The sequence below is a fragment of the Phycodurus eques genome, chromosome 13, assembly GCF_024500275.1.
Source record: "Phycodurus eques isolate BA_2022a chromosome 13, UOR_Pequ_1.1, whole genome shotgun sequence".
Lineage (NCBI taxonomy): Eukaryota > Metazoa > Chordata > Actinopteri > Syngnathiformes > Syngnathidae > Phycodurus > Phycodurus eques.
The window spans coordinates 2,987,957-3,004,577 of NC_084537.1; the positions used below are offsets into that span (position 1 = coordinate 2,987,957).

General features: G+C 43.7%; 1 protein-coding gene across 13 annotated transcripts in view; it reads right to left on the reverse strand.

Annotated features, from left to right (window-relative positions):
* The window catches only part of depdc5 (DEP domain containing 5, GATOR1 subcomplex subunit), a 222,700-nt gene that overhangs the window by 63,204 nt on the left and 142,875 nt on the right, over window positions 1-16,621 (reverse strand). For all 13 annotated transcript variants that reach the window (XM_061695209.1, XM_061695212.1, XM_061695211.1 and 10 more), the window contains 2 exons: window positions 14,937-15,159; window positions 5,231-5,355 (listed from right to left, as the gene is read on the reverse strand). In XM_061695209.1, the coding sequence (XP_061551193.1) occupies window positions 5,231-5,355; window positions 14,937-15,159 (348 nt within the window). The remainder of the gene's footprint in view (window positions 1-5,230; window positions 5,356-14,936; window positions 15,160-16,621) is intronic.

A 16,621-nucleotide genomic window follows, 5' to 3' on the forward strand; every position in this document is an offset into this window, starting at 1 on the left:
TATACTGCTGAACAGGTTGGAAACGTGGTGTAGGACTAAATGGAACAGTCCTTAAATGGTTGAGGTCCTACCTGGAGGAAAGGAGTGATTTTGTAACCATTGGAAGTGTTCAATCTCATCGAATGGCAATGACCTATGGGGTCCCTCAAGGGTCAGTTCTTGGACCCTTCCTGTTCAGCCTGAATATGCTACCCTTGGGTCAAATTCTTCAGAACTTTAATTTTGACTATCATAGCTATGCAGATGACAGACAGTTGAGGTGCTGTGTCACCGTCTAAAACAGATAAAAAACTGGATGAGCCCAAATTTTCTTCAATTAAACCACAACAAAACTGAGATTAATTGTTTTTGGCAATAAAGAAAAGATGATTGCTGATAGTAAATACCTGGAGTCACTATATTTAAAAAACAAAGACCAAGTCCGAAACCTTGCTGTTCTGATAGATTCCAACCTGACTTTCAAGAGTCATATCCAGAGTGAAGGCTTGCATGTGTCAAGCAGACCAGGAGAAGCTCATCCATGCTTTTATCTCAAGTAGACTTGACTATTGTAAAGGTCTTCTGACTGGACTTCCCAAAAAGAGCATTATTGAACAGCTGAAGCTTATTCAGAATGCTGCAGCTCGGGTTCTGACCAGAACAAAGAGGTCAGCGCATATAACTCCATTTCTCAAGACTTTACACTGGCTTCCAGTCAGCTTTAGAATAGATTTTCAAGTTCTGCTTCTGGTCTATAAATCACTAAATGGTTTAGTTCCTGAATACATGAAAGAAATGCTAATGGAATATGAACCCAGTAGGGCTCTGAGATCGACAGACTCAGGTCAAATAGTGGAGCACAGAGTCAAAAGCAAACATGGTGAAGCAACATTAACCGCTTATGCCGTACACAAATGGAATAACTTGCCAAATGAAGTGACATCAGCCCCAAGTGTGAATGTTTTTAAATCCAGGTTAAAAACTTTTAAATGATATTTCTTGCAATTGTACGTTTTGTATTTTTGTTTTCCTGTTTTAAATGTTTATAAGTTGTTTTTTGTTTGTTTTTAAATCCTTTTAATCATGTAAAGCACATTATTAGTTATCTTGTGTATGAAATGCGCTTTATAAATAAATTTCCGTTGCTTTCCGTAGGACAGGAATGGCTGAACCCGAAATTGACCCAGCTCAAAATGTGGAGGAGCCACCCCCCGCCCCCCACCCCGCCCGCCCAACCTGAGGAAGCGACCTCCTCGCTTCCTCTTATACCTAGGCTAAGGTTTCTCTACTCTGTCAAGACTAGAATTCCTGCCTTTCACCTCTTCTTTTTGCTTTCTAAAAAAAGTCGGTCGTCACTGCAACCACCTCGCCCCCCACCAATAACTTGATACACTGCATTTTTCCAAGCCACCCGGCTGTGCAAGATGGCCACAAGGATGCCTAATTTATCTCACCCGGACCTTAAACTAATTAACAGCTCCATGACAAGTCTGGGTTCCAGTCATCAAAGACTTCTTTTCTTTTTTCGAACTGACAGAATGGGAACATTGCTGGAACACAGACGACATCCACTGGCGGTTGAAAGTCACTGCAAACCTGTGGACTCGCATTCAAAGCTTCTTTAACTGAAGATAAATGTCTGTTTTGATATTTTACGAACGCTGCAGAAATATTCCAAATGTATGCCTTGATGTCTGAGTCATTATTTCAGCTTTACGGGTCCAGCTGCGAGACTTTGAGAACTGTTTGTCTTGAGTTGAAGCCAAACAGTGCAAAATGTTGTATTGAACAATAAGCAGTTGGTCTGCCAAGATTAAAGTTTAAACAATCATTCTATACGCTTGATCGATGAGTGAGAGTACAAAAATTCTATATTAATATATGATTTTTACACAGTTTTTATGGCTAAATTGTACAACAGAATTCAAATCGATGGGCGGTCTTCTTCAGTTTCCCCCGTCTCTTAGACACACCTCCTGGGTATTTAACCTTTGACTCCCAACTCTTCTTGTTCTCTTGTGTCTTGCTCTTGTGTCTTCCTGGCTAACATCCCAGCCGCTGCGGGGCTGGTCTCGGTCAACCTCTCCCCCCTTCCCTTTTCTTTGTTCGAACACGCGGTTCGGCCAACGTGAACCTGGGATGGTGACTTGGCTTCCCAGCCTACGTGGGTAACCACGAGGCAATCAGAGCAGCGACTACCAAAAAGTACTGGTACACTCAAAGCCAAGCGTGAACGCTCAGAAGTTGCTAGCAGGTCCCTGAAAAGGCAGGAAGAGGAACGGTTGTATTCTCCCACCAAAAGCAGGACGAATAACTTCCCTTTTTCTTCTCCCGCCTTTTTGTTTTATTTTGGTGCATCTTCTTCTTCAACCAAACCTGTCTCGTTTCCTCCTGCGATGCGCGGAGAAAGACCATCCTCAAAGAGCAGCTGCTCTACGGTCGTGAGCAACACAACAATGGTTGTCAGAATGTACAAGATGAGTGCCTTATAAACCTGGGGAAAATACTATCTTCACACAAATCACAACTTTGCTTTCTCTCTCTCGCAATGACTCAACCAACTCCACGCGCACATTTTTATTCCAACCACACACAATGTCCTCCTCCCTTTTCGTATGCCTTGTTTCTGTCTATTACCATTATTATCCGTTTTGTTAAAGTTAAATCCCTCTGTATTGTTTCTCTGTAGATTTCCCTTTAGATATCATTAAAATCTTCTATAAAATTCCCCTTATTGTTGTGTTTTGAGTTAATAATAAACCTCTGTTATCGAGAATTCATATTTTATAAATGTAGCAGCCTTCTACATTATGAGACTGATCGAGGTTTTTACGTCCTTTTTCCTAAATTTTGTGGCGCCCCTGTACGAGACAGAGTTTGAGTCCAACGTTAAACATAAATCACACTAAACCGGAAGTAGCACAGGCGTTAACGTCCGGCCTAATCTCGTTTCCAAATTAATTATGTTTTTATCAAAAAAGGCTATACCCTACAAATGCCTCTACGATGTTCCAATAGATCGCCTATAAATCACAAAGCAGTTCTGTAGGATCTCTATGCAGGACTAAATAGCCAAAATATGGGCCCTTTAAAAAAAAAATAGATTTTTTGGGGGGGGACTGGAACGGATTAATTGAATTTCCATTCATTTTAATGGGAGGGAAAAGGTCATGTTTTGACATAGGAGTGTTATGAGATAAAATCACGGTCACGGAATGGATTTATCTCGTAGCTCAAAGCACCACTGTATTACTGTACCATTTGGCAGGATCTTTGTACTTTTGGATAGTTTTGTCACTTTGTAACGTATAAAATGCCAGAAACATTTCTCACCCAATCTCAATCAGCTGAAAATCACGTGATCGACCCCGATTTTCGATCACATGATCGGATCAGGACATTCCTACCCACAATAGTCAAAACCCCCAAAGGAGTGACCAATTATTTGCTGTATTATCTGTACAAATTTAAAGTTTCATATATAGGCAATTAAATGGTGACGTCATACTTCAGTGAGGTGTAGGTACTACCCCAATTCCAATGAAGTTCGGACATTGTGTTAAACATAAATAAAAACAGAATACAATGATTTGCAAATCATGTTCAACCTATATTTAATTGAATACACTACAAAGACAAGATATTTAACGTTCAAACTGATCAACTTGATTGTTTTTAGCAAATAATCATTAACTTAGAATTTTATGGCTGCAACATGTTCCAAAAAAGTTGGGACAGGTGGCAAAAAAGACTAAGAAAGTTGAGGAATGCTCATCAAACACCTGTTTGGAACATCCCACAGGTGAACAGGCTAATTGGGAACAGGTAGGTGCCATGATTGGGTATAAAAGGAGCTTCCCTGAATTGCTCAGTCATTCACAAGCAAAGCTGGGGCGAGGTTCACCTCTTTGTGAACAAGTGCGTGAGAAAATAGTCGAACAGTTTAAGAACAATGTTCCTCAACGTACAATTGCAAGGAATTTAGGCATTTCATCACCTACGGTCCATATCATCATCAACAGGTTCAGAGAATCTGTACAAATCATAAGCGGCAAGGCCGAAACCCAACATTGAATGCCCGTGACCTTCGATCCCTCAGGTGGCAATGCATCAAAAACCGACATCAATGTGTAAAGGATATCACCACGTGGGCTCAGGAACACTTTAGAAAACCAATGTCAGTAATACAGACGGAGCAATTCAGGGAATCTCCTTTTATACCCAATCATGGCACCCACCTGTGCAAAAGACGGGCGATGTGGTGGCTAAACCATGAGGCAATGTGCCTCACAGTGACGATCTTGGTGTTGTAGGCAGCACAAAGCATCATGGTGCTTGCTGCTTGCTTCTCAGAATACATTGCTGTGCTCTTTTTAAATACAGGTTGTTAAAAATTAAACAATGGTGCACTTTACTTGCATTTGATCTATATCGTTATGAGGGTGTGCATTAACTATACTGTACGTCAGGCTAGTTTGGTATTTGTTAATTTATTTCATGAAATTCTCACTGTGGCTTGTGTGTTAAACAGTGGCATTCCAGTCTTGCTCATTCTATTACTAAGCAACTTAGTGACTTACCAAATGTGTGAGTTAAAAATTTCCAAGTGAAGTTTTATTCCCCGCAAAGAGTATTTGTCCTGATGTGAGTCATTGCTGCCACATTATTGTCAAATAGCCAGCAATGCTAACTGAATCAAAGATGTGCAGGTGAGTAATTGAACTACACTGATCAGCAAAAACATTTTTTACACCAAGCTGTCACAGTCTTTATGTTGGCGCCTGCTGTTTCATTAGCGGCCTGTTGGTGGGCTCAAGGTGTACATCGGGGCATACAAACAAGGTACCACTGTTTAGGGGGGCTTGGGGGCAGTGTGTGTGCTGAATGCCACATACTGTATACATGGATCCCACACTAACTGACGTGTAATTTGGCGGCTTAGTGATGTCTCCACAACTCAAAATACAATCAATGATTTTACTGTCTTTATGGTCCTCTCGTTTTTTTCTTCCGCATGAGCATTTGCAGCCACTTGCATCCTCGCAACCCCATCTGTTCCCCCAGTTGTCATGGTAATGTAAAGCTATACGATTTAAAGTAAAAAAAAAAAAAAGCTACACTTTAATCACATCATGATCATTTTATGTCAATTCATAAAGCACAAGTGTATAAAAGCTAAATAATAAAAACTGCTATTGTCCACGTTTCTGCACCTAAATGTACGTTTGACTAATGTACAGAGCACACTTACCTATGGTTCTGATCCATCTCCAGTAAAGCTGATAAAGCTGATGTTCCTTTTTTGCCTTGCAGCGGCACCATCGGTTCGGAAGGATATGAAAGGAGAATATTCATGGCCTTCATTGGAGTGCCTTTCTGCAGTGTAAAATATGAATAAAGACACCAAAGTCAAGTTTAGCTCATACAGATGTAGGTATTCATATGAATTCCCTGTTGGAACCTCTTAGCGTGACGTTTCAGACAATAATTTATACTTTCTGTTTGGGACTAACCTGAGGCACCGCAACCTCGAATGCAATGGTTCTCCTGTATACCACTGCTATGTCTGACCACGAGATAAAATTTGAAGTCTTGGCCCATTGCCACCGTCTTGACCACAACAAATGCTATACCAACTGTAATATTAGTTCAATTGCTACTGCGCTCTCTGAGCTATTCCCCACAGCTACTGCTTCCTTTCCTTCTTATGTTGATATTGATCATCTCACAAATCATTTTAATGTGGCTCTCTGTAACGGCCTTGACACCGTACCACCATTAAGACTAAATATGCATACTAAGGGACTTAAGCCTGGTACACACAAAGACAATCAAGGCGGGGACCTTGGCGATCCAATCCCCGGCTACAGAAGCTGGCTCTCGGGACGTGGAATGTCACCTCTCTGGCAGGGAAGGAGCCCGAGCTGATGTGTGTGCTTGAGAAGTTCAGACTTGATATAGTCGGATTCGCCTCCACGCACAGCTTGGGCTCTGGTACCAGTCCTCTCGAGAGGGGTTGGACTTTCTTCCACTCTGTAGTTGCCCACGGTGAGAGGCGCCGAGCAGGTGTGGGTATACTTATTGTTCCCCGGCTCGGCGCCTGTACCTTGGGGTTCACCCAGGTGGACGAGAGGGTAGCCTCCCTCTGCCTTCGGGTGGGGGGATGGGTCCTGACTGTTATTTGTGCCTATGCACCAAACAGCAGTTCTGAGTACCCACCCTTTTTGGAGTCCTTGGAGGGGGTGCTGGAGAGCGCTCCCGCTGGGGACTTCATCGTTCTGCTGGGGGACTTCAATGCTCACGTGGGCAATGACAGTGAGACCTGGAAGGGCGTGATTGGGAGGAACGTCCCCCCCCGCCCCCAGAACCCGAGCGGTGTTCTGTTATTGGACTTCTGTGCTCATCACGGATTGTCCATAACGAACACCAGGTTCAAGCATAAGGGTGTCCACACGTGCACTTGGCACCAGGACACCCTAGGTCGCAGTTCGATGATCGACTTTGTGGTCGTGTCATCGGACTTGCGGACGCATGTCTTGGACACTCGGGTGAAGAGAGGGGCGGAGCTGTCAATTGATCACCACCTGGTGGTGAGTTGGCTCCGATGGTGGGGGAAGATGCCGGTCCGACATGGCAGGCCCAAACGTATTGTGAGGATCTGCTGGGAACGTATGGCAGAATCTCCTGTCAGAAGGAGTTGCAACTCCAACCTCCGACAGAACTTCGCTCAGGTTAAAAAGCTCTTCGTTGGTAAGGCCCCGGGGGTGGATGAGATTCGCCCGGAGTTCCTAAAGGCTCTGGATGTTGTAGGGCTGTCCTGGTTGACACGCCTCTGCAACATCGTGTGGACATCGGGTACAGTGCCTCTGGATTGGAAGACTGGGGTGGTGGTCCCCCTTTTTAAGAAAGGGGACCGGAGGGTGTGTTCCAACTACAGGGGAATCACACTCCTCAGCCTCCCTGGTAAGGTCTATTCAGTTTTGCTGGAGAGGAGTGTCCGTCGGGAAGTTGAATCTCAGATTCAGGAGGACCAGTGTGGTTTTCATCCTGGCCGTGGAACAGTGGACCTGCTCTTCACCCTTGGCATGGTCCTCGAAGGTGCATGGGAGTCCAGCCCAACCAGTCTACACGCGTTTTGTGGACTTGGAGAAGGCGTTTGTATCCCTCGGGGGGTGCTCTTCCAGAGTAAGGGGTCCCGAACCACCTGATACGGGCTGTTCAGTCCCGGTTCGACCGTAGTCAGAGTTTGGTTCACATATCCGGCAGTAAGTCGGACTCATTTCTGGTGAGGGTTGGACTCCGCCAAGGCTGCCCTTTGGACAGAATTTTATGGACAGAATTTCTAGGTGCGGCCGAGGCGTAGATGGGGTCCAGTTTGGTGGCCTCAGTATTTCATCTTTGCTTTTTTCAGATGATGTGGTTCTGTTGGCTTCATCAGGCCGTGATCTCCAACACTCACTGGAGCGGTTCGCGTGTGAAGCGGATGGGATGAGAATCAGCACCTCTAAATCTGAGACCATGGTCCTCAGTCGGAAAAAGGTGGAGTGCTCTCTCCAGGTCTTTGTATCGGTCCATTGTGGTGAAGAAGGAGCTGTGGTCATGAGCTGTGAGTCTTGACCGAAAGAACAAGATCCCGGATACAAGCGGCCGAAATTAGTTTCCTCCGCAGCGTGTCTGGGCTTTCCCTTAAAGATGGGGTGAGAAGCTCTGTCATCCGGGATGGGCTCAGCGTCGAGCCGCTGCTCCTCCGCGTTGAGAAGAGCATCTGTTTAGGATGCCTCCCTGGTGTGAGAACTTCTGGGCACATCCCACCGGGAAGAGACCCCGGGACGACCCAGGATACGCTGGATCGACTACGTATCTTGGCTTGCCTGGGAACATCATTTCTAGGCGCAGTCGAGGCGTAGAGGGGGTCCTGTTTAGTGGCCTCAGTATTGCATCTCTGCTTTTTGCGGATTATGTGGTTCTGTTGGATTTCATCAAGCCGTGACCTCCAACTCTCACTGGAGCAGTTCGCAGCTGAGTGTGAAGCGGCTGGGATGAGAATCAGCACCTCCAAATGTGAGACCATGTTCTTCAGTCGGAAAAGGGTGGCGTGCCCTCTCCAGGTCGGGGATGAGATCCTGTCCCAAGTGGAGGAGTTTAAGTATGTTGGGGTCTTGTTCACGAGTGAGGAAAGAATGGAACGGGAGATCGACAGGCGGATCGGTGCAGCGTCTGCAGTGATGCAGACTTTGTATCGATCCGTTGTGGTAAAGAAGGAGCTAAGCCGAAAGGCGAAGCTCTCGATTTACTGGTCGATCTACGTTCCTACCCTCACCTATGGTCACGAGCTGTGGGTCGTGACCAAAAGAACAAGATCCCGTATACATGCTACGTTCGACCCAGGACTCGCTACGTTCGACCCAGGACACGCTGAAGAGACTACATCCTTCGCCGGGCCTGGGAACACCTCGGGATCCCCCCGGAAGAGATGGATGAAGTGGCTGGGGAGAGGGAAGTCGGGGCGTCCCTGCTAAAACTACTGCCCCTGCGACCCGACCTCGGATAAGCGGTAGAAAATGGATGGATATTGTGGAAAATAATTACGATTGATATGTGAGCAGTCTCTTCACATAGTGTTAATACTACTGCTATTCTATTTATTATTATTACTAAAAAGTGATCCGTGCAGTTTTGTTATTTCAGAAGTTTGCCGCAAACAGGTCATGTAGCCCTTCATACTATCAGTGCTCACGAAATAGCTCTCAGCCTCAAAAAGGTGGGTGACCCCTGCAATATCCTCACGCCAGCTTGCACCCCGAGTCGAGCTCCTTTACCAATTTTTTTGTCTGTCCTTTATTCTGTAGTTTGACCCCTCAGTATTGTTTCCTGTAGATTCCCATGCTAGATTTAGAAAAAAATAAATTCTATAAAAAACCACTACCTGTATTGTTTGTGTGTTTGGATAAGACCTCTGTAATCGAGAACTCGTACTTCCTAAGTAGGCGTTCACCTTCGACATATTTATTCCTTAAAAAAAGTTTTTTACAACGCCAATACACGCTACAACCATATCACCCAATCACTTATGTCAGTGTTTCTCGACAACATGTCACAATAGTTTAGCAATTACTAGGTATGTCCCAATCCAACTTTTTCACTTCCGATCTGATACCGATGTTGGAGGCTTGAAATTTGGCTGATTCTGATATTGGTCAGATCCGATGTCAGCAATTATCATACATACCGTAATTTCTCGTGTGTAATGCGCATTTCCCCCCCAAAAATTGTCAAAAGTCAATAGTGCGCATTATACATAGGTATAGGGGCAAATGGAAAAAAACTTTCACATTTTATAAATGTACGCCGCCATATCTAGTGGTTATAAGCTGTACACTTTCATTCCAAAATGCCACCGCCAACTAGTGGTTATTAAAAAAAAAAATGTAGCCTACACTTTTATTCCAATATGACAGGGGTACGTATGTATGACTGCATATATATACAGTTTTGCTCATAAGTTTACATACCCTGGCAGAATTTGTGAAATATTGTTTTTGTGAAATATGACTCACTGAACAACAACATCATTAATTTCTTTATGGTTATGTTTTGTTTAATGATAATGCTTTTCTGAAATGCTTGACTGTCTAATTTGAATCCCATTAAAATAAAATTAAATGCGTTTCACCTGGTCCTTCATGTTTTCTTTAAAGAATTGCACCCATCTTACAAATTCTGCCTGGGTGATCAAACATATGAGCACAACTGTGTTTTCTAATTTACTAAATAAAAGTAGGGCTGTCCAGAATTTTGAGGTTAACTTTGGGGGTTCGTATTATACATGGGTGCGCATTATACACGAGAAATTACGGTACTTTACATATTTTGTAGTATGGAATGTTAGAAACGGCTTGATGAAATGATATTACTCCAACAGAGAAGAATCAGCAACAGGAGGTATAGGAAAAACTGACCCATTCATTACTAACCAATGGGTTACATAAACTAACTTTAAAAATAATAACAAAAATAAATTACGAAACCATGAAAAAAAACATTTCATGGTCAATATATAATACATGAATACAAATAGGGCAAAATAAAAATTAAAGTTCAATTCAGTTATTTATTGATACATTTTTTGGGACGATTATTATATGGTGGGAACATCATTTGCTTTCTCCACGTGCGTAAATACGCTTTTGAACTTCTTGATGCAACTGTGGTTCAGTTGTATTGTGAATCACTGTTCCTGCTGTGCATGTCTTGGCCTCTGAAGGGTAGTGTGATACACGCAATGAGATACACACTTGCAGTAACAAAGTAGAAGTCATGATCGAATATTATTATAATATATGCCCGAGAGTATTGCTATATCGTTTGTATGTGGTTATACAGCATTTGTGTGTCAATATTCATTATTTTGAGAGCTATAACTGCCTCGAGTTCAATGCTAATTTTCGTTAGTTCGTCAATTATGTTTTTCATTCATCGTGTGTTCACTTTGAGCAAGTGATTTCTAAACAAGAAGAAAGAAAGAAATTAAGGCTGTGATCTATTTGAAAATTCAATAGGTGCAATTCTTTTGTTCAGCTGGAGTTTCAATAAACGACTTTAAGCAAGCAACATTCACTCTTACTCCTTGCTACTATGTTAGCACCTTAGCAAAATGTTGTTGTGATCACGTGGTATCTGCATGCCGTCCATTTGCTGCTGGATAAAAGTGCTGGAGCGCCGCATGGAATGAACTTCTATAAAGAGTGGTAAAATCTGAGATTTTAGACCCAGTCTGATCCAATACTGTTTTTTTTGTTTGTTTGTTTTTTGGTTTTTTTACAGACATCGGACCGATTTCCGATCTCAAAGATCAGATCGGGACACCCCAAGCAATTATGATGGCTACTCCAGCTTTCTCCTCATCTTCCCTTCTTGATAACAATACTTTAGCGCAAACGACTCTAAATCAGTCCGGTTATGCATTCCATCCATCCATCCATTTTCTGAGCCGCTTATCCTCACTAGGGTCGCGGGCGCGCTGGAGCCTATCCCAGCTGTCATCGGGCAAGAGGCGGGGTACACCCTGAACTGGTTGCCAGCCAATCGCAGGGCACATACAAACAGACAACCATTCGCACTGACAGTCATGCCTACGGGCAATTTTAGAGTCTCCAATTAATGCATGTTTTTGGGATGTGGGAGGAAACCGGAGTGCCCGGAGAAAACCCACGCAGGCACGGGGAGAACATGCAAACTCCACACAGTCGGGGCCGGGGATTGAACCCGGGTCCTCAGAACTGTGAGGTTGACGCTCTAACCAGTCGTCCACCGTGCCACCGTTATGCATTCCAAACACTGACAAATTACAAGTGACGATCCCCCCAAGCTGAGAACAATAGCACACTAGCCAACGACTTGAATACCTTCTACTGCAGATTTGAAAAGGACACTTTCACACCCACCCAGCCACACCACCGACCACTATCACACCACCGACATCTGCGTTGCGGATGTGAGACGCATCTTCAAACAACAAAAGATTAACAAAGCGGCAGGCCCAGAACATGTGTCCCCATCCTGCCTCAAAGTCTGCGCGGACCAGTTCGCTCCAGTCTTCACTCAGATAATCAATAGATCTCTGGAATTGTGGGAAGTACCATCCTGTTTCAAACGCCCCACCATCATTTCAGTACCCAAGAAACCTGCAATCTCGGGTCCAAATGACGACAGGCCTGTCGGCTTGACATCTGTGGTCATGAAGTCCTTTGAACGTCTCATGCTGGACCACCTCAAGAGCGTCACAGGCCCCTTGCTGGACCCCTGCAGTTTGCCTAACGAGCAAACAGGTCTGCGGATGATGCAGTCAACATGGGACTGGACTTCATCCTAGAACACATCGACAGTGCAGGGACCTACGCAAGGATCCTGTTCGTGGACTTCAGCTCAGCGTTCAACACCATCATCCCTGAATTCCTTTCAACCAAGCTTCTCCAGCTCAGCGTCTCACCTGCCACCTGCCAGTGGATTTGCAGCTTCCTGACAGGCAGGACACAGCAGGTGAGGCTGGGGGAGGCCACCTCATCCACACGCAGCATCAGCACTGGGGCACCCCAAGGTTGTGTCCTCTCTCCGCTGCTCTTCTCTCTCTACACGAACGACTGCACCTCAATGCACCTCCTCAAGTTTGCAGATGACACCACTGTCATCGGCCTCATCAAGGACGGTGACAAGTCTGCATATCGACAGGAAGTGGAGCGGCTGGAGCTGTGGTGCGGCCAACACAACCTGGAGCTGAACACACTCAAGACTAGAGATGATCGTGGACTTCAGGAGGCATCCTTCGCCACAGCTACCCCTCACGCTGTCCAGCTTCCTTGTGTCAATCGTCAAGACCTTCATGTTCCTGGGAATTACAGTCTCTCAGGACCTGAAGTGGGCGATCAACATCAACTCCGTCCTCAAAAGCTAAGGATATACTTCCTGCGGCTTCTGAGAAAGCACGGCCTGCCACAGGAGCTGCTGAGGCAGTTCTACACAGCAGTCATCGAATCAGTCCTGTGTTCTTCCATCACAGTCTGGTTTGGTGCTGCTACAAAAAAGGACAAACTCCGACTGCAACGGACAATCAAAACTGCTGAAAGGATTGTCGATACCCCCCTACCCACCCTTGAGGACTTGCACGCTGACAGAACTAAGACAAGAGCGTGCAAAATCCTCTCGGAACCTCCACATCCAGGACACCAGCTCTTCCAGCTCCTTCCCTCAGGTAGGCGCTACCGATCAATGCAAACTAGAACTAGCAGACATTCCAACAACTTCTTCCCTCTTGCAATTAACTTCTTAAACACCTAACCTACAATTCCATTGCAACATGCTGGCAATTTTTTGTCTTGAGTTTGTTGTCACATTTCTGTCGGGCCAATTATATATTACCCGTGCACTCACTGTAGTAGTCTTACCACGCTGCACTATTTGCATATCTTGAAGTCTCAGCGCCCTTGCACAACGGTCATTGCACCAAACTATTGCAATATTAGTCATTCGAACTGCTCTAAGTGCTAGAGGACTGCATCTTTTTGCACAATTGTCAAAAAAAAATAATAATAATAATAATAATGTACCGACATTACCAGATAACTTGCAACCCTTTATTGCTCAGTGACTGTTTTTCTCAATGTCTTTATGTCTCAAAAGTGTTCTCTGTCTGTTGTCGTACTGGAGCGTCTCCAATTACCGGAGACAAATTCCTTGTGTGTTTTTTGGACATAATTGGCAAATAAAGATGATTCTGATTCTGATTGTCAGAAGTGTAGTTTATTTGCTGCCATGGAGGCGATGATTTGTGACTTATGCTCAGTTTTTCAATTGTTTCTACTCTTGGAAGTGAGTGGTGATGAAGGAAAATCTCAAGTTCACAAATGACAAGATCAATCATAGTTAACATGTCTTGCTAAGGCACACACATGAGCTCGCTGATATGCTTGGTTTAGCTAAGGCTCTTCATCTATTCCCTGGTCATACAGGATTATATACTGGAACACTACAGGTAAATACAGTTAGGTGTATCTCACTATGACATGTCTAAAACAGCACATTGTGGGAATTGTGACCTCATTAAAATTCACTAATTTACAGACTACATCCTTTGGCTGGCCTGGGAACGCCTCGGGATCCCCCTGGGGATGAAGTGAGCTGGATGAAGTGGCTGGGGAGAGGGAAGTCTGGGAGTCCCTGCTAAGGTTACTGCCCCCGCGACCCGACCTCGGATAAGCGGTAGAAAATGGATGGATGGATAATTTCCATGCATTTGCAATTGTCTAGGCATTGCAATAAAAAGAATCAAGGAAAACAAATCATCACAGAACTTAAGGAATTAAGAAGTCTGCAGTTACACACAGACAAGAGGGCAATTTAAAAAATGGCATCTAAATACTGTATTTTTGGGAAATTTTCTTCTTTTAGAGTGAAAGAGAGTACGGATCCATAAACCAACTAAAAATGACTAGAACATGAAAACACTCTTTACCTCAAGAGTCATGTTTTAAACAGCTTTGGAATCATTTTGATTGTAAACATCTACAGAGAAATAGCTCCCATAGAAGGTTGCTTATGTAAAGAAAAATTAAAAGCAAAAAGAGAAGACAAGAAAATACCTAACAAGTTAAAAAAAAAAGCTACAAAGCACAGAGAAAGTCAGTAATAAGAGTTTAGGACCTTTAATTTTAATTATTTATTTTTTTTGTACAAAATGAGCAAGAGGAATGTAGAATGCACTGAACCTGACAGTAACAGTATTCAGTTACTATACATTGGCCGAACTGGTTTTTCGGGGATAGGTTGGTTTGCTTATTTTTGGAAAGAAATTTTTGTGTGAAGAGTACGTTTACTTTGAAGTACCATTTATTTCAATGATTCAATAAGTAATTTATTGTCTTGTGCAAAAATGAACACATTTTGATTCTATAGTTGAAAATTCTTACCATGTACACCTCTCTCTGGTGCAGTCAGTTATTCTAAATATTCACCAGAGATCAGTAGCATACAAAACACATGGTGCAACAGCTGTTGTTCTTGCTTACTCTTGTGATAAACCCAGTGAAAACTATAGAAAAAAATTGTGTGTGGTGATATTTTGCAGAAATCTGAGGAGTATTCAACAATTATGTGACTGTAATGGCACTGAAATAAATAGATAAGTCAGAGATGTCCGATTATTTATTCAGTCATGAATTACAAGATGTGTCCTTTTTCTCACTTGAGCCCCTGCCCCCCAAAATGTCTGTGCAAGTTCCTGCTGCGAACACAAAGCAAACTCTCGCCTCCGCAGCTCTGCATTGTGTTTAGCTGTATTAGCTAGCCCAAGGTAGCTCATAGGTTTAATGTTTTTGTTTGAGTTTGTTTTGTTAGGTAGCTGTGGCGGCATTTAACAGCTCTGAGACTATCCATAACCATATTATTTTTCGACCAAGACTCACTCTGATTATCCTGTCGGAACGATGACGTCGTCGAATGCGGTTGACTCCCTCAAGGAAGCGGATGAAGCCATCCAGCAGGAACCAATCACCACTACCACCCATTCCTGTATTTGATCCATCTCCGTAAACATCCCAGTGCCCATCTCCATCAGCCACACGCCGAGCTCCTCCAGCTGGAAGCAAGAGGAACCTTGTCCTCCAGAACTTTAGTGAGTCGATCAAACTAGCATAGGAAGAGGAAAGTCAATATTCATCATAAGATTATGCTCACATCTGAAGTTACAGTTTTAAGAATATAATCACATTAAAATTAATTCCCGCCCAAATGTTTGCATTTAAATGATTCACTCCAGTCTGTCACAAGCTATGTTTTAGGGAACAGAACTAAAAATTCTATCACTTTGAAGGGTCCCCTGCAAATTCGTGTTTTTTGATGGATGAAAATTTAAAACGAGCAATTATATATGGTCAAGTTACAACCGGAAATAATACATTTTATTGGGATTTCATGTGATGGCCAATCTGCACAACACATTTTCTCTTTTCTTTTTCTCCAACCTCTCCTACAACTCATACAATTTCTGTCCGGCCTCTGCCACCTCCCTTTTCACAATCCTCATCTCTTCTTCAACAACCTTTTTTTCTGTAAATTTACTTTGAATTTCGTCGTTCGACAACTGAGTATCTACAACCACAATTCCAATGAAGTTGGGACGTTGTGTTAAACATAAATAAAAACAGAGTACAATGATTTGCAAATCATGTTCAACCTAGATTTAATTGAATACACTGCAAAGACAAGATATTTAATGTTCAAACTGATAAACTTGATTGTTTTAAGCAAATAAATCATAAACTTAGAATTTTATGGCTGCAACAGGTTCCAAAAAAACTGGGACAGAGTGGCAACAAAGACTGAGAAACTTGAGGAATGCTCATTAAACACCTGTTTGGAACATCCCACAGGTGAACAGGCTAATTGGGAACAGGTGGGTGCCATGATTGGGTATAAAAGGAGCTTCCGTGAATTGCTCATTCATTCACAAGCAAAGATGGGGCGAGGTTCTCCTCTTTTGGAACAAGTGCATGAGAAAACAGTCAAACAGTTTAAGGACAATGTTCCTCAACGTACAATTGCAAGGAATTTGGGGATTTCATCCATCCATTTTCTTCCGCTTATCTGTGAGGTCAGGTCGCGGGGGCAATAGCTTTAAGGCAACCATGGCCCAATGGTTAAGATCATCGCCTGCCACCGTGGGGGACCTACGTTCAAGACCGCGACTGGACCATCTGCCAACATCCCCCAGACTCACGGCTGTGGTGTCCTTGAGCAAGACACTGATACCCGAAATGCTCCCCGGGCGCTGCAGCTGCCCCTTGCTCCAGTGTGTTCCACTAACATGTGTATGTGTTCACTGTGATGGGTTAAATGCAGAGAACAAATTTCATGTGCATGCATGCATGTTCATGACAATAAAAGGTGATTCTTCTTCTTTAGCAGGGATGCCCAGACTTCCCTCTCCCCACCCACTTCATCCAGCTCTTCCGGGGGGATCCCGAGGCGTTCACAGGCCAGCCGAGAGACGTAGTCTCTCCAGCGCGTCCTGGGTCGTCCCCGGGGTGTGTGTTTATTCATTTACTAAATAAAAGTAGGGCTGTGAATGTCAAAATAAGAGCAGATAACT